Below are 26,029 nucleotides of genomic sequence, written 5' to 3' on the forward strand. Positions count from 1 at the left end.
GAAGAGAACTTCCTCAAACACAGCAAAGGGCATCTACAAAAAAAGCCCTATCACTGACATCATAAGAGTGAAAGACCGAATGATTTCTCCCTAAGACCAGGAACAAAGCAAGTATGTCCTTTTCTGTTATTTCTATTAAGCATTGTACTGGAAGTTCTATCGGTGCAGTGAGGCAAGAAAAAGAAATTAAAGGCATCAAAATTTGAAAGGAAGAAGTAAAACTATCTTTGTTCATATACAATATGATCACATACGCAGAGAATTCTAAGGAATCCATAAAAAAGCTACTAGAACTAATAAGTGAGTTTAGTAAGGTTGCAGCACACAAGGCCAAAATACAAAAAAGTTGTGTTCCTGGGACTTCCCTGATGGCGCAGTGGTTTAGAATCTGCCTGCCAGCGCAGGGGACATGGGTTCGAGCCCGGGCCCAGGAAGATCCCACATGCTCTGATCCAAGCTGCCACTCCCACTGTTCTCGTCTAAGGGCAGCCATCCTCACCTTTGCCCCTTGGCCCATGGAGAAAAGGAGAATGTGCAACCATCGGCCTGGTGGTTCCTCACATAGAACCCCAACTGATCACACTGTCACGGCCCCTGTGGTCCTTCTGCTGTTTCTGCCACCTCTAGGTGTGGAGATCTGTGCAGAATTCTCCCACAGGTGCCCTGCTTTGAGGTTTCTGAGTGTGATCTCCCATCTGTTTTCGGTCCTTTCTGAAATCCTGCTGTTTCTAGTCTATTGGGTGTCCGTGGTCTTCAAATGGAGCTATGCATGTTGTTTATTTGCATGTTTGCCTGGGTTTTTTTTTTTAATCTCTAGTATTCCTATGAGTTTGGTCCAGGAGAATCAAGAATGCAGTATGTAATCAGTTCAGTCCACCACCTTGAAACAGGTGCCTTCTCTCTTCCTGTCTCCCCACCCCCTTCCCAGTTCACTTTCTTCCTCCAGGACCCTGACCCAACTCCGAACACCTGGTCCTGCAACCCGGCACTCAGGAAGGTGCCAGACCTTCCTAGGAAGAGAATTCCAGAGCTGCTTGGTCTTCTTGGTGTTCATTAGTTTTACCCCAGTCACCGTCAGATGTTAACTTCTGGGCTCTAAAGTGGAGTCCGAAGCCCACCATGACCCGCCCCTCAGGAGTCCTTCATCCCAGGTAGAGCCCAGCATGGGTTTTGTGAAAATAGACTTTATTATAATAAAATGTCTCTTTAAACAAATGCCCCCACCATTCCACACCCCTGGAGACCAAGGTGGTGGTGGTGGGGGGGGGTGGGGCATTCAGTCCAACAATCAATCTCCCAGCACAGCAAAGGAAACATGCAGAGTCGCTCACCCAGCCAGAGGGGGAGGGGGAGGGAGGTGGCTAGGGTAAGCGGGGGGAGAGCCCCCCACCCCAACCTGAACAGGGAATGTATGAAAATAGCTGCATAAATCTGTCCTCTTCCTCAGGCCCCCGACTCCAACAGGGGCCAGAGGAAAACGATGCAAAAGAGAAGTTGAATCTGATGAGCAAAATAAGGCAAACCCAGCTCCTGCTTTCTGCCCGCTGGCCCGGGGCTCAGGCCAGGAGGGCGGCTGGCAGGAGGGCAGCGCTACGCCCGGGGTCCTTCCCGGGGGGCCTGTGCAGTGGAAGGGAGACGGAGGAAGCTGGGCTGAGGCACTGGGTATGTACATATATACACGGCTCCACCCCCCTGCCCGCCCGGGGGTCGTCGGGGGCTGGGCAGAATCCAGTGCAAACTCTCCTTCAGGGAGGGAAGACTTGAGGTTGGCCAGCGCCGTCGGAGGGAGCAGGGTCCCCGGGCCAGGTGTGTGGAGGCCAAGAAGGGACTCGCATGGCATGCTGGACACCAGGCGGGGGTGGGAGAAGCAGGAGTCATGAGTCCACATCCAGGCCTGGCTCTGTGACCCAGGTGCTCAGCCCCGGTGGCCGACTCGCTTCCGCACGCTGCGGCTCAGGCCGCCCTCCGGGCAGAGGAAGATGCCCATCCAGAGGACGCATCCGCAAGGGCTCATCTAGATCTGACCTTCACCGGGTAGAATTTCCATCCGAGTGCCAGAGCGCTGGCTCGGGAGAACGAGAGTCCAGGGCCTTCCCCAAGCAGCCAGGACAGTGCGCCGGGGCCTCGGGCCTGCAGGACGGGCCGCAGCGTCACTCCTTCTTCCCAGAGCCCAGTTTCCTGAGGAGCTGCTTCCCCTTGGAGAGGAGACCCCACACCTTCTTGCCCGGGCCCTGTGGTGCCCCCCATTCAATCCCAGAGAAGCGGCCAGGGCCGGGAGCACAGGGCCAGCCGGGGGGCGCTGGGGGCCCTTGGATTGAGCTGGCCCAGGGCTAGAATGGGAGAGAAAAGGGGCAACGTCAGGGCCTGACGGCCAACCCACCCACCTCCGTTCTGCCACAACCTCAGGGGCCTGCAGACCCCAGGTCACGGAACCACAGTCGTGAACCAAAACCCACCGCCTGGCTACTGCCCCCCACAGAGCACGGAGAGGCAAACGGGCGCGATGATGCTGAGGGAGCACTGAGCTGGGAGTTGGAAGGGACGGACGTGGAGTCTCATTTCTGCTCTGTTCACTTGGACCTGGGCAAGCCCCTCCGCTTCTCTGGGTTTCTCTGTAGGATGCTGGGCTCAAGAGTCCTTGGACTTGACCCTCGGCTTGGGTGCTCCAAATCCCCCACATCATCCCCTCCCAACCGAAGGCAGAGTGGGGACAGGGACGCTGGAGGGAGCCATACACTCCAGGAACGATGGTTCCCGCACCAGCGCACAGACGGAAGGAGCAGGCCCGCACAGGCCAGCAGACGCGGTGTCCGAGGGCCTTCAGGGAGTGGAGGAGTGCCCACCCCATGGGGAGGAGACGGAGCCTCTTCCTTGAATGGCCCCTGAGAGGGCTGCAGGGAGCCCGGGGCCAGAGGGGACTCACGGTCGGGCGGCATTCTGCGCCCACCACAGCTCTGGAGGCTGCTGCCCCTCCCTTGGCACGTCTCCCTTGCAGAATCTCCTCCTTGCTCCGTTTGCCACCGTAAGTGGCTCCCTCTGCCACAGGCCCACCCAGACTGTGCTGTTAGTGGCCTAAGAACAGCGGCTGGGCAAGCAAGAGAGCCACAAGCAAGCCTCCCCGCTACCCGCCAAATTACCACATCCACTCTGCGACCTCCTGTGCCTGGTACAGCCCCGTCCGCTCCTGTCAGCCTGTGTGTTCTCCATCCCCTGCCCCCCACTCCCTTCCTCGAAGCCCCGCTTCCACCAGCACCTGGCAGTCTGCTGGCAGGTGCTGGGTGCCCAGCCTGGGGCCCACCCTCATCTAAGACCCTGATGATGTGGCAAGGCCGCCCACGAAGAGCTCTGCTAGCACCCAGAGGTCGAAGAGTGTCTTGCCAACTAGCCAGGGCTGATGGCTGGCCGGGGTGGGGCGGAGGGGGGTAGGCCCTTCCCACCCCCTCCCAGGGCTCCCAGGAGGGAGGGAGGGGCTGCTGGGAAACAAATGGAGGGAGTCTCTGAGCCCCAGAGATGAATGGTCTGGGGTTATCTACAGACTCCAACTGTTTAAGCCTCCCCTTTTATGCCCCCCAGCGGAGAAAATGGAGAGTTGGACATAAAATCACGCATCTGATTCCCTAATAGGTCGCGATACAGAGGAGACCGTGGTGGGGGAGACTGTTATTACTGGCGGCGTTAGTGTCATCCCTCTGTCACCAGGAATAATCACAATATTATAACACCATAGTCGCATAGTATCATAATATACTGATGGGCCATGGGAATGTCACATACTATTCTATAAGCCACATGTGCTATAGAATACGAGCACTCAGCTAATATGGGACGTTACATCCTAGGGTGACATGTATTCCTGTGGCAGCTGGCATTGCCCAGAGTAAGGCAAGGGGAGGGGCTGATCCTAGGCCCAAATCTGGCTCACGGCAAGAGCTCTGTCCCCTGTTAGTTCAGCGCCGGTGTCTGAGACAAAGGAGCGCCGTCTGATTGTGGTGACACGAGGAGGAGGGTGACATGGACATAAGGAGTCAGTCCCCACTTACATGTCGCTTTCTCTACATATATCTATCTCCATCTAGCACTGGACTCTTCTCCTCCTCGTTCTCTGAAGAACAGGGAACAAAGAGAGGAGATGGGTTACAGCCAGACCATACGCTCTCCACCCGGTCACCAGGTCACCCAGGTCACCAGGTCTTAGGGGCAGGTGCTGCTTTGCATAGCCCCTGCCTTTGGAACGATTGCACATGGAGACCCAGGGCTTTCCGGTTGGCGCCTGGCCTCCTCACCCTCTCCCTGCCCCAGGAGCTTAATTGTACTCCACCCACCCAGGAAGCTGGGCCTTGCTGGGCGTCTGGCTTTAAAAGGCACCTGGGAGACAGAGAGATGCAGCAGTGGGGTGGGGAGGGTCCCTGTACCAGGGGCTATGACAGCTAGAGGTGTGGGAGGCTTAGGGTCCTTTTCCATAGGGCCCCTCACCTGCACTGGCCGGAGGTGTGGGCAGGTGGGGATCAAGGTCTCGGCCTCACCCCACTGCACAGAGGGCCACACACTGGGAGGGAGCCACCCCGGCTGGGCTCCCTCTGGCGGTAGCTCGCAGCCCCGCCCTGGGCGCAGTGCGCACCTGGACCACTGCCCGGCCGTGCTCCTCGCACGACGCCATCCTGCCCACCCCTGCCCCCCTCCAACCACACCAGCAGCATAGAGACCCAACCGCTGAGCCAGGAGCCCAGGTCCTCACTGACCTGCCCCTCGGCCTGGGGTGTCCCGGGCTCCCTGTCTGAGCCGCCTGCCTCAGGCCCAGGGCCCTCCAAGAAGTTGGATGGAACCAGGCCCCGCTGTCCATTCAGTTCCCCCTGGGGAGGAGATGCTGAGACTAAGACCGGGAGAGGCCTCACCCCCAACCCCTTGACCCTGAAGCGCCCGGGGGACGGGCTGGAGTCAATGTCACTATCACGGGAGGCTACCTGGTCCATTCCTCCGGGCTTCCATCAGGAACCCTTGCTCATCCCCCTCCCTGGCTCTGGGAGAGCCCTCTTGGGCACATCCCCCCACCCCCATGTTCTCACATAGTAGAAACCATCATCGTCCATGCCCCCGAACACAGTGATGACGTCCCCTGCCCGGAAGGGCAGCTCTGCCTATGGAGAGACCAAGAGGCACGTGTCAAGTCCGGGGAGGCCCTGCCACCACCCAGCTTGGCTGGGCTCTATCTGAGGGTCCTCACCTCCACATCCATGTTGGGGGAACTCTCCCGGGGGTTGTAGTCAAATGCAGCCACCATGGAACGGGGAGCTTTCAGGCCAGTAGAGGAGACCGGCTGGGGGGCGCCTGGAGGAGGAGGGGGAGAAGACTCAGGACTCACTCTAGACCCTCCCCCACCCCCCTACTATCCTTGGCACTGGAGGCCTGCTGACCCCTATTCACCACCTGCCCGCTAGTTGTAGCCCCTGGGGAGAGGTCGGAGGGGCTGCCCCGCCCCGTCTCTCTGCCCAGTCTCCACTGCACAGGGATGGCCCCTCACCTGCACAGGGCTGGACAGGGCCTTCCGACTCAGCTGCGGAGAGAATATGACTGTGAGCCCCGCCCCTCACATCCCTCTTCTTTGGGGGCGGGGGAGGTGGGGTGCTGGTGCAGGGCAGGCAGGATGCTCAGCCTCACACAAGGGATGCAGGAGGAGGACGCCCGGAGAGCACATCGGCCCAGCCCTTCGGTTTCCGTAGCGAACTAAGGCCCAGAAAGGGTAAGGGACTCGCTCCAGCTGGCAGAGAATTTATAGTCGGGTGCTTTCTGGAACAGAGGTCCCAGCAAACCACTCCCCATCTCCATTAGAATGAAGCTGCCCACTGGAGGGGTGGCTGGGGATGAAGGTCTGGCCCAATTCCCTGAACCTGCTCAAGACCTCCCATGTGTCTCCCCAGGGAACCACGTAGTGTCCCCACCCTCCCGTCCTCACAGGCCCCCGAGGGAGAAGGGGGTCTCACCCACCTTTCTTGGAGCGGCGGGGCTTGGGGGGAGGCCCAGCTGTGCGAGCTGTGGAGTAGACAAAGGGACCGTTCCCTGGTCCAGAAAGGCAAGCAGATGTCAGAGAGAAGCCGAGGCCAGGGAGGGAGATGGGCAGTGGCTTCAATCTTCTCTCGGGGCTGTACCAGGGCTCCTGCACTAGAGCGTCTACGGGCATTCCTCTCTCATCCCCCACCTCCCGGATCCAAAATACAGGGCCCGTCCCCTCGGCAGTGAACCCCCATTCCAGGCGGCAAGTCTCTGAGGGCCCCAGTGGCTCTGCCAGACCCTGGACCAAGCAGGCACCTCGGCCACTCCAGACATACAAACTGCTCTGGGGGGGGCGGGGTGGTGTTGGAGTTGGCACCTGGTGGCCGGAAGTGGGTGGGGGACAGGAGCAGGTCATACCTGAACCCTCAACGAGAACATCTGGGGACAAATAGCCCCGCTGGAGCAGCTGCTGTCTCCCTGCAGGACTGTCCGCAGTCACCTCGGACACCATGTTGCACGGGATGTAGCCCATCCGGCCTCCGCCTTCACCCCGATAGAAGCCATCGGCATCCTTGTCCCCAAACACCTGGAGGCGAAGAAGACCCGTTGTGTCAGGAGGCCAGTTCAGCTTGCTCCCTGCACCCGGGGCCCCGAGCTCACAGCACCACACTTGGGACTGCAGAGGAGTGCTCTACCTTTTGTGGAACAGGAGATGGGGGAAATAGCCAAGAACATGGATCAGAGGGATGACAGAAAATAGCCCTTTCCGTGTGGTCGTCACCCACTATCTGCCCATCCATCCCCCCAGTCCAGCCCAGACTAGATCCCCCTGACCTCAGAGCAACAGCCGAAAGCCTTCAATAAATACTTGGAGGCACAATAAAAGTTACAATGCTAACAGCAGCAGCTATCACATTGTGTTATGCGCCAGGCAGTTTCAGGGCTCTACGGGTACTGAATCATTTCATCCTCAAACAACCCTGCGAGGTAGACACTTAACATTATCCCCATTTCACCAATGAGGCCCAGAGGAGCTAGCTAATCTCCTCAACGTTTCACAGCTAGATGTGGCAGAATCAGGACCCAACCCCACATCACCTGGCTCTAGAAGCTGTGTTCTCACCCACGCGTGGCTATCGTACCCCCAGTGCAGGAAAGGAGGGAGGAAGGAGGACCAGACGGTGAGTCAGTCACCTTCAGGATCTGGCCCTCCTGGAAGGGGAGCTCCTCTTCCCCGGCATCAGGGTTGGGAGACATCGACACGGGGTCATAGTCAAACAGAGCCACAAAGACCCTGACAGGTAGGTCCTGGTAAGCCAGTGCTTCTTCTGGAGGGCTCCTCGGAGGGGCTGTTGGGGAGAGCGGAGGCAATAAGCTCTGGCCAGGGGGGCAGGAAAGCCCCCTCAGCCTGGCCCAGCCCCCCACAGGTGCTCACCCAGCTCCGCGGAGCCTGGCCTGGGGGCCCGGCCCCCTCTCCGCTGGGGGCCCCTCCGCCCAGAGCCGTCCTGCCCTCTGGGCTCCCCAGTCTCTGTTGCCTGCAAAGAGAGGGCAACAAGACGGCAGAAGTGACACACCGCCCCTCTGATGGGCACCTCAGCAGGGGCGGGACCCCGCAAGCGCTCCCCCAGCTCTGCCCCGTCAGCGAAAGCGGCACAGCAGAGCAGGGACACACGTTCCTCTCCTGGAGCCGTGGCCCAACCTCACTGGAGGCATCAGACACCCCCACGTGGGGAGGAAGGGCAGGAGGGGAGGCCCAGCTCCGGCCACCTTAGTAGATGAGTGCAGTTGAGGGACTAAGGTTAGATCTGAGAGTTGGCCGAGGAGCGTGGGAGAGGAGTGCCTCTTCTCGGTGTCAGGGTTGGGTGATGCCGGACATCACAGTCAGTGTCCCGAAGATGTAACTAGCTAAGCAGAGGAAAGGGCCCCCGGCCCGAAGGCAGGGGGCCGGCGGGCGGCAACTGGCGACGTATGGCCACAGAATACTGTGCATCCCAGTTCCGACTGGCAGAAGCAGCAAAGCAGTGGAATGTGGGTGGGAAGAGGCGGGTGAGCGAGCCTGGAGGCCCAGCCCCATCTCTGCTGATGGAGACGGCAGCGTGGAATGGGAGCGGCCGGTGGGCAGCAAGCAGGGCCACCAGGCGGCAGCAGGCAGGGGGCTGCCCAGGGAGGGGGGAGGGCACGGACCCGGGAGGGTGACTCCTTGGCTCTGCCAGTGGCACTGCGGCCTCTCCGCTCTGGCTCCCCTTTCTCCCAGGCCGGGAGGCGTGGGTAGGGGTTGGGGCCTGAATTGGCCTTCGGAGGCCCCCTGGGCCTTCCCGTGGGTGCTGCACCCCACGCCTCCCCATCTCCGAGGTAGCAGGAGCTGGTGACGCTGATGCCCCCGCCGCCCGTCTCTTGCTCATCCTCAGAATCATATTCGATGCTGATTTCCAAGCACGTGGGGGAGAGGCAGCTGGCCAGGCCCGATTCTGGGGCTGGGCCACGGGGGCACCTCCTCGAAGGGGCCGGCCGCCCTCTCCCACCAGCCTCCGGTCCAGCCCTGGCGCCCTCGCCCACGGGGGGGCCGCCCCTCTCCCGGGCGGGGCCTGGTCGTCCAGAGGCCTGGGACCCGCCGCTGCCGAGGAGTCGGCTGCAGTGTTCACGGGGATCTGGGGACCGCCTGCGGCTGGGGGGCTTCTCGGGGGAACCACTTCCTTTTCTCCAGCTGCTTCCACCAACCAGTCCAGGCATGTCCTCCAGGCGGTCCCCAGCCCTGGAGGGCTCGGGAGACAAAGGACATAGGCCAGGTCCTCGGGGCCGACCGCTGTCACAGCCCAGCCCCAGGAATGCAGGCTCAGGCGGGTCAGGGTCCCGGGAAGAAGAGCCTGCCGCCGGCCTCCTCTCGTCCTCTTCGTCCTCTTCTTCCTCCTCCTCAGGGATGCTAAAGAGCTTCTTGCTGCAGAACTGCTGGAGGGGCAGCTCCAGGATCTGCTCCAAGATCTCCTCGTCGCTGTCAGTCTCACAGAAGGGGTCGGGCTGGGGCTGGGGGTAGGGGAGGAGGGCGGCAGGGGAGAGAGGTCCGTGGGAAAAGGACAGAGTTGTGACCTTTGCCCTCAGATGAGGGCAGGGGTTTCAGGTAACCCATAGTCCTCTCTCAGCTTCCTCCAAGAGGAAAGACCAGAGAGAGAGGCTGGCCCAAAGCCACACAGCATGTCCGGGGCAGAGCCAGAGGAAGAATTAGGGAGCACACCCAAGAACGGGCTGCCCAGATGCTGGGATCCCGAGGGGCAGAAGCGTCAGGGAACAGGCCATGCCTGTAACAGCAGGGAGGCCTCCCGTCCCCTCCTTGGAAGCTCCCAGCACGAGCTCTCAGATGGCCAGGGCGCTTGTGTCTGGTGGGTTTAGTGGGGAGAAGTTACAGAAAGAGTGCCTCGTTCTCCCCTTTCTTTCCAGGAGGGCAGAAGCCAAGCCTGAGCCACTTCCTATCTGCTGCTCAGGACAGGGCCCAGGCCACACACCTAGAATGTTGCTGGCACTCGGTGGCATTGGAGCCGCTGCTGACACGTGGGGCAGAGGGCCCCAGAACCCGAGGTCTAGGGCCCACCAGTCCCTCCTCACCCCGTTACCTTGGCCCCATTGTCCCTGAGGCTGTTGCCAGCACCCTGCTTCGGGAAGGAGCAAGTCTTGACACCCAACTCCTCTGCCTCTGCCTCCTCCTCCTCTTGGATGTCTGACAGATCTGAGTTGCGGCCATGGTCCACAAGGGCGCTCCCCAGACGGACCCCAAGCTCGGCCGTGTCCTCTCTCTGCAAGGGGCCAGACAAAGGAGGAGAACAGGGAGGTGAGGGAGGGCGCTTTGGCAGGGTCAGCCCCAGCCAGAATGAAAGGGGTCCCTTGGCAGAGGGAGACAGGGTCATGCCCCATACGGGGGGTACGCAGAGCAGGGGGTGGGGAAGAAGAAGGATGGCAGCCAAAATGGAAAGAAACCTGGAAGACAAAGTGACAAAGAGCTGGTCAGACATACAGCACAGACCAGAGCCAGAGCAGAGCAGAGAACAAGCAGAGAGGACAGCCGGATCTGGGCTGGCAGAGGGCAGGGAGGGGGGCCTCGATTCCTTGAGGTGGCCCAGTGTCCCCAACCCCGTACCTCAGCCCTGGGCCTCAGCCCAGGCCCTGTGTCTCCTGCACGGCAGGCCTCAGCACAGGGCAGCCTCTGGGCCAGCGCTCCCTGGATGGAGCCAGGGGCCGGGCGGGCCTCTCCCGCAGTCCACTCAGCCTTCTCCTCGGCCAGGGAGGAAGCTGCAGGGCCAGGAACTCGCTCTCCCAAGGTTGGCTCACTGGCCTTCCTGTCTCCTGGGGCCCCCAGCTCAGCTGTCCCAGCCTCCTCCTGGAATGGCAGGCACTGAGGAAGGGCCCAAGCGCCAGACCCTTCTCCCAGTCTCTACCTGCTCCCCTTCTCCCCAGCAGGGTACCTGAGAGCCAGGCACTGGGGGCTCCTCTGAGGATCCTCTTGGTGTCTCTCCGGGACAGCTTGCTGGGGAGCCCCCGGGGGGCTCTCGAGTTCCATGGGGGTTGGGGCACAGGAGGGGAGAGCTGGGGTCTCCAGGCCCTGGGGAGGCTGGAGCGAGGGGCGGTCTGGCCTCCGAGCCCAGTCGTGGGGAGGGGCAGGAGACCCTGGCTGGCGAGGAGGCCTCAGCCAGGGCAGGGGCGACGGGAGCCGGGATGGAGTCGGCCGACTCGCCGTGGGGCGACATGGTGCGCACAGCCACCGCGCGGCACGCCTGCAGCAGCTGCAGCTGCGACAACTCCACCAGCACGCTGCCTGCCGTGGGGGAGGCCACCTCCATGATCTGCAGGGTGGAAGGAGCACAGGAAAGGGCGGCTGAGGTGGCCAGGTGTGAGGACTCCGCGACCGCCACCGCGACCAGCATCGTGCCAGGCTCGGCGCCCTCGGCGTGCCACGTCTCATCTAAGCCTCCCGGCCACGTGGTTTCAGTGGTGGCATCCCAGTCACCTGCTACCAGAGCCCACGCTCTTAACCAATCTGCTACTTAGTGCCCAAATGCCAGGGCCAGGCAGCCTCTGTGCCAGGCTGGGGAGACTAGGCCTCTGAGCATGGCGAGGAGAGACCCACATCTCGATCCCAGGGTACAGGTGGGCAGTCCCCAGGCCATACCTTCTGCCCATCAGCATAAATGGCATAGCCTGTGACCCGGACGCCGTTGGAGGTGCCAGCAGCATCAATTGTTACCGGGAGCCAGCTGACGATCAAGATTCCCGGGGAGGGCCCTGGCTCAATCTGCACATCCAGGGGGGCATCAGGTGGGCCTAGGGGGAGGGGGGCACAAGACCCAATAATGCAGCCAGACATAACAGCCCACTTTGCCATTTCTCTAAAAACGCAAGTAGCAACAGTCTCCCGTTCGGACCCATCCGTGGCCTGACCTCCCAGGTGTTAAAGACACCAGGCGCCCAAGCCCACCTACCTGCTGGGAGTGTGGTGAACTGCAGGGTGGCAGCCCGTTGCTCTGGCCTCTCCAAGCCTGGTTCCCAGGACCCTCGAGGTGGGAGCTGAGCCTCCACTCGGGCCTGATAGAGTGTACCAGGCCGCAGGTGGCAGAAGGTGGCCCAGTAGGTGCTAGGGCAGGCAGAGGGGCACTCTTCCCCATTGAGGTAGATGGCATGGGCCAAGTTGCTATTGCCGGGCGCCCAGGTGATCTCAGCGGACGTGGCTGTCAGTCGATGGACCCGCAGCTGGCTAGGTGCCACCCCGGCCCCGGCCCCTAGCACCAAGCAACAGCGCAGAGGGTCAGAGCCGCCCCAGCTGGTCAGGGCCTGAACAGAGACACGGAGGGGCCCGGTCTGCAGGTCCAGATTCTCAAGCACAGCCGTGGGGGGCGCCCCGGGCCCCAGGGCCTGCCGCAGCTCCCCATTCACACAGACATGGTAGCCACGCAGCTCCACGCATTCGGGAGGCGGCTCCCAGGCCAGCACCACGCTGTGGGCCAGCTGCTTGAGGACAGCCAGACAGCGGGGGTGAGGCGCAGCAGGGGGCTCACCCAGGCCCTCGGGCGAGGGGCTCAGCCTGAGCTCGTCCCCTGCAGCCTCTTCCTCTGTTCTGGGCTGGCTGCGTCCCCCGCTGCTCTGGCCTCCGCTACTGCTGCCACCCGCACCGCCACTCAGGAAACTGAGTTCAGGGCCTGAGCTGTGGGACAGATCAGCCAGCTCTGGAGGCAGGGAGGTCAGGAGGTCGTCGTCGGACACACGCTCTACAAAATTGGAAGGGACCAGGCCCCTTCGGCCATCCATGAGCTCCCCTGGTGGTGGGAGGGCAGGGGAGGGGAAGACAGAGAGGAGGTAGAGAAAAAGCAGTCCAATAAATGCATTTCAGCAACGGTCAGTGGGTGGTCTTAAGCATCTGATTCATTTACCTGTCACCGCTTTTTAAAAGACAGGAGCAGTCAAGATCTGGGTTGGGGAGTTCCTGTTAATTCTCAGTGGTGTGATAACAGTATTGTAGTTATATAGGACAGACATCTTACATTTTACCGTGCATATGAATCACCTGGAGATCTGTTAAAATACAGATTCTGACTCAGCTGGGTCTGGGTGGGGCTGAGATTTTGCATTTCTAACGAGCTCCCAGGTGATGCTGCAAGGATGCAGAAGGATGTCCTTAGAAGGAGGTGCATGTTGAAGTATGTCTGGGTAAAATGCCATCTGTCTACGGCTTGCTTTTCAATCATCTTTTTAACCTACATACGGAAAAGGCAATTACGGCAAAATGTTAACAAGTTGAATCTAGGCGGTGGGTACACAGGCATTCACTGAACTATTTAACTTTTCCATATGTTTGAAAACTGTCGTTTTACACAGGCCTGAGGAGTGGGGGGGGGGGCTGCCCCTCAACTTCCCTGTGTGGGAAACAGACATCCTCAAAGGGAGAGGGACACCCATCTGGTCAGAGTAAGGGAAGGAATCTTTAGACACAAAAGACATACCTGCCAGAGAAAAGAATCCCCTGTGGGTTCTAGAAGGGGTTGTAGACCCACAGCAGACCTGGGTGCGGGAGTACGACTGGCAGTCAGTTCAGACAGCGATGGAAGGTAAGCTCTGTTACCCTGTGCCAGTTGCCCTGAACACTTGGCAACAGAGTATTATAAAGCATTTGTTTTTTGTTTGTGGGACATCAGAAAAACAAGAAATTGGACACCCAGTCTGTCACGTCACAGCTAATTTGGGAAAAGGAGAAAGATTCCTGGGGAACAGATGAGCTGGTGGCTGGTGTGCCTTATTGGGAGAAAGGGGGAGCGAGGGCCAGGGTTTGGGGGGTGTAGGCAGGCCTGAGCTGCAGGAAGGCGCGTAAGTTCCCCAACACCCTCTCTCTCTACTTATGCTAGGAGGGAAAAACAAAAAGTAAGAAACTTGAAGAAGAAACAAAAGGGACTTTCAATAAATTAGATAACGTGAGCACTGTAGTGGGTTGAAAGGTGGTCTCCCCAAAATATGTCCACATCCTAAACCCTGGATCTTATGAATATGACCATATTTGGGAAAAGTGTCTTTGCAAGTGCAATTAAGTTAAGGAGCTTGAGATGAGATCATCCCGGACCATCTGGGTGGGTCCTAAATCCAATGACAAGTGTCCTTATAAGAGACACATAGGGAGAGACACTGAGAGAAGAGGAGGAAATGTGACCACAGATGCAGACACTGGAGCGATGTGGCCACAGCAAGGAACACCTGGACCCACCAGAAACTGAAAGAGACAAGGAACAGACTCTCCCCTAGAGCCTCCAGCGGGGAGTGTGGCCCTGCCAACAACTTGATTTCACACTTCTGGCCTCCAGAACTGTGAGAGAACACATTTCTGTTGTTTTAAGCCACCCAGTTGGTGGAAATTTGTTACAGAAGCCCTAGGAAATTAATATAAGCACTAACACTATGGGGCGTGAGATTAACGGTAGGAACCAACTAAGCGGATCCACAGCCCTGACAGGCTGGTGCTGGAGCCTGGGCCAGAGTCAGTCTTGTGCTCCTGAAGCTTGAGCCACTGAGAGCAGCCCAGGTGGGACCAGACACAGATGAAGCAGTCACTTAGCCGAAGTATGAGGAGGGATAGGGCATCCTACACCCAGTTGTCTACAGGCCTTTCAATCTATCCCAAACTGCATAGCTCAAATTCTAGTAATTAGTTAATATTTATGTTTTAGCTGCCCCCCTCCAAACAACGGTGTTGGTGTTTTCACTTTTTTTTAATTAAAAAAAGCGTTTTCCCGGGAGCTATTTAATCCTGCTCTCCATTATCCATCCTTATAGAGAATTTAGCTGTGTACCATCATTCCCAGCACCTACTCAAACAGCAGGCGTGGGGCCCAAGGAGGAGAGGCTGAGCAGGCTCTGAAAGCTTTGCGTGTTACAGGCCCAGACCTAACCACTTTCCTAAATCCCCACGGCTGCAGCTCTCACCCTGCCCTGTGCAGACGCATCCCAGTCTCCGTACAGTGCCATCCTCCCTACTGCGGAAGGACGCAGCCTGGTGCCTGGCCAGGGCCACCGTGCGGAGTCTCCCAGGCTATTTCTTCTGCAGGCCCCGCCCTGTTGCCCAGTCTCAGTAATGGGGCATCCGCCGCGGTTGCCCCATCCCACGGGCACTGTAGAACTGCCCTGAAGCTCACGCCCTGCCGGGGCCCTGACAACTGCTAACCGCTTGTTAGCACCCTTTCCTGGGCTCTGGACCCTGATTCCTCCTCCCCACACTGCTTGGGGCACAGCAGCAGATCTATGCCCCATGCCTGACCTCGAGGTCACTAGTGCTAAGCACTGCCATGCCCTGTCTGCCAGCACAAGAATGAACTTAGCCGAAATTCCCTGTGGCATTCTGTCCGCCACCTGGACCGTCGTAGGCCCTGTCTTGCTCTGGGCAGGTCTGGAGTCAGACCAGCTGCTCCCACGGCCCTTCCTTTCCCTTTCCCTTTCCTTTCCCTTTCCCCGCGAGCTGCCGGGTCTCTGGATGCCTTTCAGCTGAGCCTGAGAAGTTACAGTGGGCTGAGAGGATACAGATGGGTGGAGTCTTCGGGAAGAGGAGCTTAAAAGCAGGCGAATGGACAGAATGACCCCACTACCTTCCTACCTTCAAAGAAGCCATCCTCGTCCATGTTGCCATAGATGTAGATGTACTCGCCAGCGGTAAGCGGAAGCTCTGCCTCTGGGTTCTCATTGGGGCCCTCGAAGGGGTTGTAGCTGTTGGGAGGCGGAGGACAGCAACTGACGTTCTGTCTCCGTGTCCTGTGTCCTCTCCCCCAGTGCACTCGGCCTCTACGGAGACTTGGTTGTCCCCCTTTAACCACGTGGAGCACCCACTGCACCCAACGAGGCTAAGAGGACATGTCCCGCTGGGGTCCCTGCCCCACCCCCGCTGTCTCCAGAGGCCTCGCTCTTCACCGCCCCCCCACCCCACTACCTTACAGCCCAAGTGCTGGGGAAATGGGGAGCAGGGGTGAGGGCCCACCTGTAGCGAGCGAGGAAGACCTGGATCCTGGCTCCTCCCCGGCTGCCCTCCGGGGCTGCTGGCGGCAGGGAGACGCTGTCTGCCTCCAGCTCCTCCACCTCGCTGGCTGTGTCCACCTGCGGACACGCAGAAAGGGCCAGTCCCCTCCAGGAGCCAGGGGCCAAAGGCAAAGCAGGCAGAGGAGGACCCACCGTTTTGAGAAGAGAAACTGAGCAGATGCCGGGCAAGGCCGGCAGCGATGGGCCCCGATGTTTTCTAACTCAGCACCTGAGCCGGCAGGGCCTGGTGGAGTCCAGATGCCCTGGCTCAAGGGACGAGGGCGGGGGAGGTAAACTGGATCCCTCCCTGAGCCCCGGCCTCTTTTCTGCACCAGCCCAGTAAATAAGACCACTTTCCCCATCGGAAAGGGGGCCAGCCACACCGGTGGGGGAGGGGCTGGAGAGGGTGTCCCATGACAGTCTGTCTCCTTAAGGTAAAAACGCCGCCAAGCACTCCGATGGTGTAGAGCTGGAGGCCAGGAGGCAGAAGGAGCTGAGAAGGCCCCATGACGAGGGTACTGGGAGCGGAAACCGGGGCATCCAAAGCCAGCACCACCGCTCCATTCCACAAGGGGGCAGTAGAGGCCGCGGCTGGGTTCTAGCCCCTGAAACCACCCGGGGCGGCAGGGCTGCTCCTGACCACCCTCCCGGCCCACACACCTTCTGGGGTTTGGAAGGTAGAGAGAGGGATGAGGTGATCGGAGGGGTTGCGAGTGATACCAAAGAATTTGGTAGTGGTAACAGCGGCCACACGTTAAGCGTCTACGGTGTGCCCGGCACTGAGGGAGGTACCACCCTTGTATTTTTTCACGTAATCCTCACAGCAGCCTCACGAGGCAGGGTTATTAGTTCCAAATCCAGACAAGGAAACCGAAGCCCAGAAAGAGGCAGCGACTTGCCTAAGACAAAGCTGGGACCTGAATCCCGGAACCTGCGCTCCTCCACAGAGGACTGCCTGCTTCTGCCACAGACACTCAGGACCAGCCCACCAGGTGGATCCCGGCGCCGAAGTGCCTGCCTCCATCCAGCCCAGGACTCTAGGGCCTCTCTGGGCCCCAGAAGGGTGGGGCTGGGCGGCCCCAAGGGAGGGCTTGCAGGAGGGTGGGATGGGCCCCACCTGAGCTCCCCGCCCACCAGGAGGAATCCACGGACCCCTCCCTCCCGGGTCCTGGCTCCACTTGGGACCCCACACAGGCCAGCGGCCACCCAACTCCTGGGTCACCTCCCCACCCCCTTTCCCCATGGCAGAGCCAGACCCCAGGCCCCGCCCCAGCACTGACCTCGGGCGTAGGGCATGACTTGGGGCTGTTGTGGATGGACTCGGAGCGAGAGGAGTTGGACAGAGACTCTGCCTTCTTGGCCGTCCTTCGGGGGCCCCCAGCAAGGGTGGCAGGGGCAGGCTCGGAAGACTTTGGGGTGCAGTGCCCTGGGGAGCCTGGCGGGAGGTCAAGGTCTAAAGAAAAGATGACATGTAGCCTTGGGGTCTGTGGCCTGAGGAGCGACCAGGGACCAAGGGTCCTCTTAGATCTAGGGCTCAGGCCCTCCACGGCCAAGTTTCCTTACAAGAAGGGAAATACTGGGTGGGGGGGAACTTACAAAGCGGAGGTAGAGGTGATTTACATATATTATCTCATGGGCTCCTCAGAGCAGCTTGATGAGGTGCGCTGGGTGCTCCTGTCTTACAGCTCAGAACTCACGGCCCACAGAGCACAGCGTTACCAGCATCGTGAACCGTTAAGTGAGTGGAGCTGGGACCGCGAGATCCGACTGAAGCCCAGCTGGCTCTTCACCAGCCCATACTGCCTGCTACTGCCTCCTAGTGCCCACCTCCCAGCCACGGCCACAGAGATCTTGTTGAAGGGGGAGGAGCAGCAGGCCGAGATGCTCCCCGCGGGCTTGTTTTTTCCCCGTTGGAGCCTGGTTCAAGCCAGACCTGGCTCTAACTTGCTGTGTGATTTTGGGTGAGTTGCTAGCCTTCTCTGACTCTGAGTTCTGCTCTATACAAAAAACCCCAGACCTGGGGATTCCAGGCTAATGTCACTGGGGTCTACCTTACCTTTGGGGCCAGACCCCCGGCAGGGCTGGGGGGTGGAGCAGCAGGGGGGTGGCGGGCGGTCCCCAAGGGTACTGTAGCCCAGGGCGGAGGTGAGCAGATCCAAGGGGCCCGGGTGCAGGCGGAAGGCCTGGAGCTCCTGCGCCAGGAGGCTGAAGCGCTCAGTCTGGCTGCGGCACTGTTCCTCCAGCTCTCGAACCCGGACCTGGGCCAAGACCCACGATAAGCCACAAGACCCACCAAAGCTGGCAGACCCAAGCTGTGCCATCTCCACACAGCCCCGCACTAGGCTTCACATCACATCTGCCCAGCCCCTAGGCCTGGGCACCAGCCCTCAGCCTGGCTGCCCCACTGCCCCAAATACTGTGCAGCTGAGGGTAAGACCGGGAGCTGTGGGCCAGCCTCACTCCCAGCCCTGCCTCTTGCAGCGAGGCCTCGCGCCCCAGGCGGCGGCACTTCCTGCTTGCGGCCGCTTTCTCGGCCAAAAGGGGTCGCCCTACCCCCATCACCACCACAGTATCACTTCAGCAGTTTTCTCAGCTCTGTGGCTTGTCACCCTGCCACAGTCAGTGACCCAAATCCCTGCCCTCAGAGAAGTCCCCGGAGAGATCCCACACGGGAGCCAGGGGCATCTTTGTGGCAGGAATGAGCCAATTCCCAGGAATTTTTCTCAGGGATCAGGAGAGTCCCCGTCAAGGAGATCATGGGTTACACTGGCAAGCAACTTCCTCAAGGTCTCAGCGGCTAGGTTTTAGAGGAGGGCAGGGCCTGTGTCTGCCAAGCACAGTGGCAGATCTGGGACGAGGGGGTGGCCCACATGTCCTGTGAGAATCCCAGCCCACCTACGGAGTCTCAGGTCTGCTACCAGTCGCACCCCCGTCGTTGGACATGAGGGTTGGAACCACTTAGACCTAAGAGAGGAAACGCAGCTCGGCCAGCCTGGAGTGGTGTTGGGGAGGCCCCCCGCAGGGAGGTGGGGAATCAGGAGGACGTACCTGCATGGAATCCAGGGTGGACTGTGGCAGGAGAGGAAAGCACAGAGGAAAGGTTAGAACCCTTACCCTGTAGGTCATTGCCCAGAGAGGGAGGGAAGGAAAGAGGGACCCTAGCGGACCCCGCCCAGTCAGCTCCCTAGACTGACCAAGCAATTGCTGAATGGAAGGATATTGCAGGGCCAAAGGGGAAGGGGATCCCCCCAGGCCCCAGAGCACTTAGCGGCCCTTCCTGGGAGCCCACTCCCCACACACTCACGCCACCCATTCCAGCGCTCTCTGAACCTCTCCAGCCAAGCGGGCAGAGCTAATGGCCACCCCCAGGGACCCACCTCCAGCAGCTGCACAGCCCCTTCGTGTTCCCTCTGGGCTTCTGCCTGGGCCTACAGGTGGGAGGAGGCAAAACGATAGAGGAGAAGGATAAGGAATGGGGGTGGGATAGAGTGTGATGGAAGGGAGGAGGGTAGGGAGGGTGAAGGGAGAGAAGAAAGGGGAGGAAGCGAGAGGATGGGGGAGGGAGAGGGAAGCAGGCTGGGAAGGGGCTGAGGGTTCCTCCCTCTGACTCCCACCCAGAATGGAGTCAGAAGGCAACGGGGTCGAGAGGGGCCTCAGACTGCTTCTCTCTTCCCAGGACCTCCTGCCTCAGGGTTTCCCTCCTGTCTCTCTTGAAGCTCTTCCTCAGCCTCTCCTGCCGGCTCATCTTCTACCCCTCCGGAGTGTTAGGGCGCCGCAGGGCACAGTGCTGGGCCTGCTTTTACTCTCTCCCAAAGGGTCCCCTCGAGTCACCCGACTAGACACACTGAATACTACAAAACCTGTCTCCAAGACCCGCGTCCCCAGGACTCGAGACTCATAAACCCAGCTGTCTACGGACATCTCCACTTGAGTGTTTAACACACAACCCAAAGTTGGCCAAAACAGAACTCAGGATTCCCTACCTCTCAAATCTGAGGCCCTTCATCCCTCACTCCTGGAGAGTGAAAAGCCTCACCCTCCATTTCGTCAGCAAACGGGTGAAAGAATGGGCACTCAACTGGAATCCCATGGTGAATCCTGTCAGTTCTATGCCCAAATAATATTTCAAATCTATCCACTTCTTTCCATCTGTGTTGCCTACACCCTAATCCACACAGCCATCCTCTCCCGCCTGGACCCCTGCAGCCACCCGACACCTGACCACCCTGCTTCCGTGCCCGCTCCCGCGTCCATCCTTCGCAGTGCTGCCAGCGCGATCTTCTAAAATGATGAATCAGATCACGCCACTCCCCTGCTCAGGACCTTTCAACAGCTTCTAACTACCCAGAGAGCGAAATATCCAAACCCTTCCCGTGACCTTTGAGGCCTGATGTGACCTGGCTCTTGCCCACTCCGGCTGTTCTGTCCATCCTACTACATTCTAGCCGCACTGGTCTGCACCCCCGAGCTCCTTCCTGCCGCAGGGCTTTGGCACTTCTATTCCCCTTCCCTGGAGTGCACATCCTCTGGCTCCTTCCGGCCCCTGAGGTATTAGAGGCCTTCCTTGCAGAGCTCTCTAAAGAGGCCACTCCCCCCCACCCCAGCCACTCTGTGTCACATCACCCTGGTCACTTCCCCCACCTCGCTTGTCCATGACCGGGGTCATCTCACTCCTGGATCTGTTTACTCGCTGATCCGTCAGGGACCTGACCTTTGCCCCCTCCCGGTCCCTCCAGCGCCCGGCACAGTGCCTGGCACACAATGGGTTCTCAGTAAATACCCACTGGACGAGTGAGTGACGGTAAAGCTGGGGGTCCGGCAACCTACCACCCTTCCCCCACTCCGACCCCCCCAACCCTGCGCCCACCTGCTGCAGCCTCCGGACCTCCTCCTGCTTCTCCTGCAGGCAAAGCCCAGCCAGCTCATGTTCCGCCTCCAGCTGCTGCCTCCGCTGGGCCACCTCCCGCATGTGCTGAAATGCAAGAGCCTGCGTCAAGGCCCAAGCCCTGCTCTACTGTTCCTATAGATCGAAGATGAGGGTGCCTCAGACACCGTGTGTTCCAGACACTCTCTGTCGAAAAGGAAACTGAGGCTAGAGAAGGGAAGGGCCAGCGGCACCAGGACTCGGTCTACTCCCTAGTGCCCCACAGAGTGCCACTGTCCCACTTTCTCCCTGTGCCAGGGACCGAGGCCCCCCCCACCCCCGCCCCACCCCCGCACAGGCCCCTCACCTTCAGCACCTGCTCCAGGCTCTCCAGCTTGCTCTGCAGGCCCCGGCTCTTGAGAAGGGCCGAGTCCCTCTCCTGCGTCACTCCCAGGAGCTGGCCCCTCAGCTCCACGTTCTCCCATTCCACCTGGAGAGCGGGCAGCGCCAGGGAGTGCAGGGTGTGAGCCTCAACCCCCAGCATGCTCACCAGGGGTAAGAATATGCTTCCTAATCTAGCCCAGTCCGGGGCGGTGGGTGGGGGAGACAGCCCTTTGCCTGGAGGCCGGGGGCCTAGCAGGACCTGGGCAGAGCTGCTACCTGCTCCTTCTCCGTGGCTGTCCCACTGAGCCGAGAGTTCTCCTCCGCGAGGCGGGCATTCTCACTCTGGGCTTCCCTCAGCTGCAGTTCCTGCGAGACCAGAGGACCTCTGGGGAGGGTCCCAGCGCCCACCTTCCTCCTCTCCCCACACAGAGGACACTGCTCTCCCCAACCTGGAACCTGCATCAGCCAGGAAAGGGGAGCCCCGCAGATGGGGGGGAAAAGCACATTCTCTGGGCAGGAGGGAAGGAAGCAGAGCTGAGGGGAGCCCACCACCTGGCTGGCCAGAGGGAAGGGCGGAGCTGGCCCCCCCGGGAGGCCCTCCAGGCTGGGCGCTCACCAGCTCCTCACATCGCCTCTGCTTTTTCCGGGCTTCCTGCTCCAGGCTCTCGCATTTCTTCCGCTTCTTGCTGAGCTCTGATTCCTGTGAGGTCAAATGGAGCTCCTCATGTGGGAAGGCAGATCCACCCAGAATGGGTCTCCTCCAGCCCTCGACCTGGGACTTACCAGCTGCTGCACCCTCTGCCATTTCTCTGGCTCCCCTAGGACCACGGGTGGGTTTTCCACATCCTCCTGGGGCGTGGCCTGGAAATGGCCAGGGGCAGAGGGCTGGCACCTGAGAAGAGGGCCGCGGGGCAGCCTACCCCCAGCCCCCCCTGTCTGAGGGAGGTTCCCACCCCATCTCACGGTCAGCAAAGAGATCCCTGCCTGGGAAGTAGGGGTGCTGTCTGCCCCCCCACCACATCCCCTCATCTCCAGCTGATGTGGAAGAGCAGAGGCTGCACCCCTGTGTCCTCCAGACACAGTGCTTTGAGATCCTGAGACCCGTGCGTGCCCTGGGAGATGGGTCCCTTATCCAGGCCAAAGCTTTCCCTTTTTAGCTTCCGGCCCTGCTCTGCACTCAATAACTGTCCTGGGTGTCCTTCAGCGACTGGCAGAGAACTAGGAGGCTGCCTGGGCCCCCAGGGATGTGGTGTCCCCAGAGCTAAGGGTTATGGATCCACAGAATCTGGGCTTGGCCCAGAGCCTGCAGACCTGGCCAGACCCTCCTCGCAGCTTCCACCAAGCCCACCCTATTGCACGTCCCAGTTATCCGTGCAAACTCCGGAGGACAGGTCTTGATGGGCGATGCATCTTCCTCTCTGGGCCAGGCAGAGGGGCAAAACCTGAGCAAGAAGCATCCCACGCCCTGAGGCCTTGGTCGTCAGGAGGTCCCTTCTCCCTCCCCTCTTCCCGGAAGAAGGCGGACCTAAGTACAGCCCAGTACAGAGGATGGAGAGGAGCCAGACCTCTAAGTCCTGGGGGTCCGGAGCGGGGCCCCTAGCCCTCGGACCAGGGGCCACCTCAGCCCGGCGCCCAGTGAGGGTCGCCCGTACCTGGAGCTGGGGACGGACACACTGCCGCCCCCGAGTAGCCGGGCCGGGCCTGACGGACCAGGCGGGCGCTGAAGGGGGCGTCCCCGCGCTGCGGCGGCTGCGGCGGGAGGCGGCGGCGCGGGCTGGGCCCCGGGTGGCTGCCAGGGCAACCGGGGATTTGCAGCCGGGCCGTACCACTGGCGGCACGGCAGGGGCGGCGGGGCGGGCCGCGGGCCTCAGGCCTGCGGAGGGCGGACCCCGAGCCTCCGGGGGCGGGCGCGGCGCAGGTACGAGCCCCGGGAGGCCGGGCAGAGGACCCTGCTCCCAGCTGGGGACAGTCCCCCAAGCCCTTGCAGTGCGCACGCCACCACCGCGTCGTCGGGGCCCTGAGCGCGGTGCAGGGGGAGATCCCCCGAGCCGCTCCCACCCCCATCTCCGCACACCCACACACCTGCCCATGCGTCGACGCTCACCTCTCCCGGGGCCCCGGGGGCGGGCGCCCCTGCTCTGGCCCGGGCGGCCAGGCCTGGGGGCCGAGGCGGCGGGGGCGGCTCCCTCTGGTTGCGCAAGGCGATCTGCCTCTGCAGCCGCAGCACCTCCCGCTGGGACTCCCGCAGCAGCCGGTCGAAGTCCCGCACGTGGAGCCACTGGGGGCCCTCCTGGAGTCGCGGGACAAGGAAGGGAGTCGGGCCTAACCCCTGCCCGCCCCACGCCATGCCCAGCAGAGCCCGCCCTCCGCCTGACTGGAGGGGCTCCGGGGCGGGAGAAGGTACACACCCTCCCATGCATACATGCCTGGTCATAGATGCATGCTTAGAGAGCACATGCTTCCGCTAGCCCGTGTGCAAATATTCCCAGGAACTCGTTTACTGGGCACTCACGGCGTACCCGGCACTGTGCTAAATGCCTTGAGAACATCTCTTCACACCAGTGTGAGATATGTGTGGATTCATACAGTCAGACCCACTGGCATGAAGCCTGAAGCCCGGAGCACAGAAATTCCCGGGTCTGGGACTCATGGCTCCTCCCCCTTCGGTTCAAGCTCCTTCTCTCCCCGCTGCCACCTGGGCCGTTGCCAGGGGAACCTGCTCCCCAGCAGCCTCCACCTTCTCGCTTTATTTGCATCTCATTAACATCTCAGTCCACATCCCACACTGCCGAGCAGGCGGCCCCGTGTAGGGCTGAGCTGGAAGGGGTGACCAGGGCCTCCTCGCACCTTGCCAGCCAGGGTGAGCCTGGCCTGCAGCTCACTGCACTCCCGCTGCAAGGCAGCAATCTGCTTGTCCTTGGCCAGCAGGGCACTGGCTGTCTCACTGAGGTCCCGGGCTCGCTGGCGGGCCAGGGCCTTCCGGCACAACTCCAAGCTGGCCCCTGGACTGGGCATGGGAGCGCTCACCTGGCCAGAGGAGGGGCAAGGCCGACGGTCATCTGAGGGCTGGAGCAGTCCCCCAATCCTCAGCTCCTCTCACAGGAGGGGCTAGGATGAGAACCTAGAAGTGTGGCCTCCTGCTTCTACCCTGGGTCTGGATCTACCCTCAGGAGACCAACAGCCTCCCTTTGACCCAATCCCTGCAATCCTCAAGCAGGAGTGAAAGGGTTAACCGCACGTCCTAGTTTAGGCCCAAAGGATGCTGCTAACTGAGGGCTGCCACTGTGATGGGCTTTCATCCCTGCCCCCAGCAGATCTGCACCCAGAGATGAGCTCAGGGGGAGGCTGTAGCCAGCACCAGCAGGTGGTAATCCAGAATCCTGCTCCCAGCCCGCTCAGGAACTCCCCGCCCAGCCCTTCCCTCCCTCCTGTAGCTCCAGAAACCCTCAGCCTCCTAGCCTGGCTGGCATTTGCCCTTCCTACACCTCAGCCCCTGGGCTCCTGCTTTCCGAGGTGCTAAGAGTCCGTGACTCCCAAGCCTCACACCCTCCGGCCCAGCCCCGGCGCCCCTCTTCCCTGGTCGCCCAGCCTCCATCCAGTGGCTTCCCAGCCTCACCACCCGCAGGTTGGTCTCCTGCAGCTTCCGGGCTCTCTCCTCCAGGCGCTTGGCAATGACCGCCAGCTCTGCGTTCTTCCGCTTCAGTCTCCGCACCTTCTCCTCCGTCTCGGGGAAGCTGCTCTTCCTCTGACAAGGGGTCAGCCAGAATTGGGGCATGTGGGGAGCACCCCCCAGACCCAATCCTAAACAGCCCGGGACTTGGGCTAGAGTCCTTGGCAGCTCTAGGTAGGGGTCCACCCTCTCCGGGTCCTGGGGTCATGTCAGCTCCATGGAGCTCCCACTTGGAGTGACGCTCATGGGATGAGAAGGACGCCGAGGCAGAGGCCCAGGGTGTCTGAGTCTGCCTCCCCCCAGCGCCAGCCAGGACCCAGGACTCGCTTTCCAAGCCTCACCAGCATCTGGTTCTCCTCCTTAAGGATGGCACAGCGCTGCTGCAGCTCCCCCACGGCCCTCAGCAGCTCCAGATTGGGCCTGTCCCCAAAGCCCATTTTCAGCTTGCCCTGGCGTGGGAAAGGACAGGGCACAGCGACTCAGGAACCCACCCTACCTGTGGAACTCAGAGCCCTCCATAGGGAAGCATTCCCCCTCCACAGACCAAGGAGACATGGAGACGAGAAGGTTCTCCCACACAGTTCAGGCCTTCGGAGGGAGCACAGGAGACCCAGGAGAAGGGGTTGTTTAGTCCTGCCTGCCGACACTAGCGTCCCCCAACCCTGGGACCCTGTCTGCTAGTCCTCAATTCTTCCCATCCCTGCCCATCTTCCCCTCTTGGGAAATGCCAGCTTGAGCTCCCATCCCCACTCCTCCAGGCTCCTCAGGGCCCCTGAGTCCCCCAAAGTCCTGGTCCCTCCATATTCTACAGGAGACTGCTCGTACCAACCCAAAAACTTGTCCTCCCTGGCTCAGCCCAGCACTGAGCCCCCTCCCCTGAATCTGCTTCCTCTGGACTCTGATTCCATCACACACCTCCACATGCCCCCAGTATCCTCCAGCCCCCAAGGACAGAGACTTGCAGAGGAGATGGACAGACATAGACAAACAGACAGTCAGAGGGAGACTCACAGATGGAGGGGGGAGGGGGAGGGCCAGAGGCAGACAGAGAAGGCAGAGTCAGAAGGACAGACGGATGGCAAAAAACGGGAGCCAGTGAGATTCCTGACCAAAGAAGGGAGGACAGGCAGCCACAGAGACGAACCCACAGACAGAGATGGGCCCGGAGAAGAGAGGTGGGCAGTGAAGTTACGTGTCATGCCCAGGCTGGAGGGCATGGTGAGATCCCCGACCTCACAGACCCCAACCGTCCACAGCGCCCTTACCTTAGAGAAAGCCTCCACCTCCTTGCCCTCCAGCCTCTGGCAGCTGAGTCCAGAGCTCAGTGCTCCCGGCCCGGGGCTGGGCAGCCCAGTTTCTGTTCTTTCAGGCTGGATGCCCCCCACAGACCCGGCGCTTCGGGCTCCCTCGGGCTCGGAGCTCTCCTCAGGCCTCAGGTCTCCAACACGCAGAGCCGCCGGAGTATCGGCAATGCTTGGGGATGTACCTCCAGGTTCGCCCCCCTGGCCTGGAGTCCAGCTCTGCCAGGCGGGCAGTGCCCACAGCTCCATGTTTCCGGGGTCCCCCGGCCGGGGAAGGGGTGTCAGTTGCTCCAT

At 60.8% G+C, this 26,029-nt stretch overlaps 1 protein-coding gene across 4 annotated transcripts; it reads right to left on the bottom strand.

The window, feature by feature from the left end:
• Positions 1 to 1,164: 1,164 nt before the first annotated feature.
• TSPOAP1 (TSPO associated protein 1) lies at positions 1,165 to 26,029 on the bottom strand. 4 transcript variants are annotated; one of them, XM_032617678.1, is made up of 32 exons: positions 25,700 to 26,029; positions 24,776 to 24,883; positions 24,381 to 24,509; positions 23,612 to 23,791; positions 22,869 to 23,054; positions 21,548 to 21,625; positions 21,381 to 21,464; positions 21,041 to 21,130; positions 20,748 to 20,870; positions 20,384 to 20,488; positions 18,894 to 18,944; positions 18,565 to 18,585; positions 17,573 to 17,774; positions 16,797 to 16,969; positions 15,479 to 15,594; positions 15,101 to 15,210; positions 11,454 to 12,284; positions 11,144 to 11,295; positions 10,440 to 10,817; positions 10,115 to 10,354; positions 9,594 to 9,773; positions 8,173 to 9,009; positions 7,424 to 7,523; positions 7,183 to 7,337; positions 6,406 to 6,574; positions 5,983 to 6,054; positions 5,519 to 5,551; positions 5,222 to 5,325; positions 5,064 to 5,135; positions 4,740 to 4,850; positions 4,041 to 4,102; positions 2,194 to 2,330 (listed from the first exon to the last, which is right to left on the bottom strand). In XM_032617678.1, exons 1-31 carry the CDS (start codon positions 26,027 to 26,029, stop codon positions 4,073 to 4,075), a joined length of 5,550 nt encoding a protein of 1,849 aa, XP_032473569.1. In that variant the 3' UTR covers positions 2,194 to 2,330; positions 4,041 to 4,072. The 4 variants fall into 4 exon arrangements, with proteins under 4 accessions (XP_032473566.1, XP_032473565.1, XP_032473568.1 ...); XM_032617675.1 differs by lacking the exons at positions 4,041 to 4,102; positions 23,612 to 23,791; positions 24,381 to 24,509; positions 24,776 to 24,883; positions 25,700 to 26,029 and having other exon boundaries at positions 1,165 to 2,330; positions 22,869 to 22,978; XM_032617674.1 differs by lacking the exons at positions 4,041 to 4,102; positions 22,869 to 23,054; positions 23,612 to 23,791; ... (1 more) ...; positions 24,776 to 24,883; positions 25,700 to 26,029 and adding an exon at positions 22,417 to 22,536 and having other exon boundaries at positions 1,165 to 2,330.

This window comes from Phocoena sinus, chromosome 20 (genome assembly GCF_008692025.1).
Source record: "Phocoena sinus isolate mPhoSin1 chromosome 20, mPhoSin1.pri, whole genome shotgun sequence".
NCBI lineage: Eukaryota > Metazoa > Chordata > Mammalia > Artiodactyla > Phocoenidae > Phocoena > Phocoena sinus.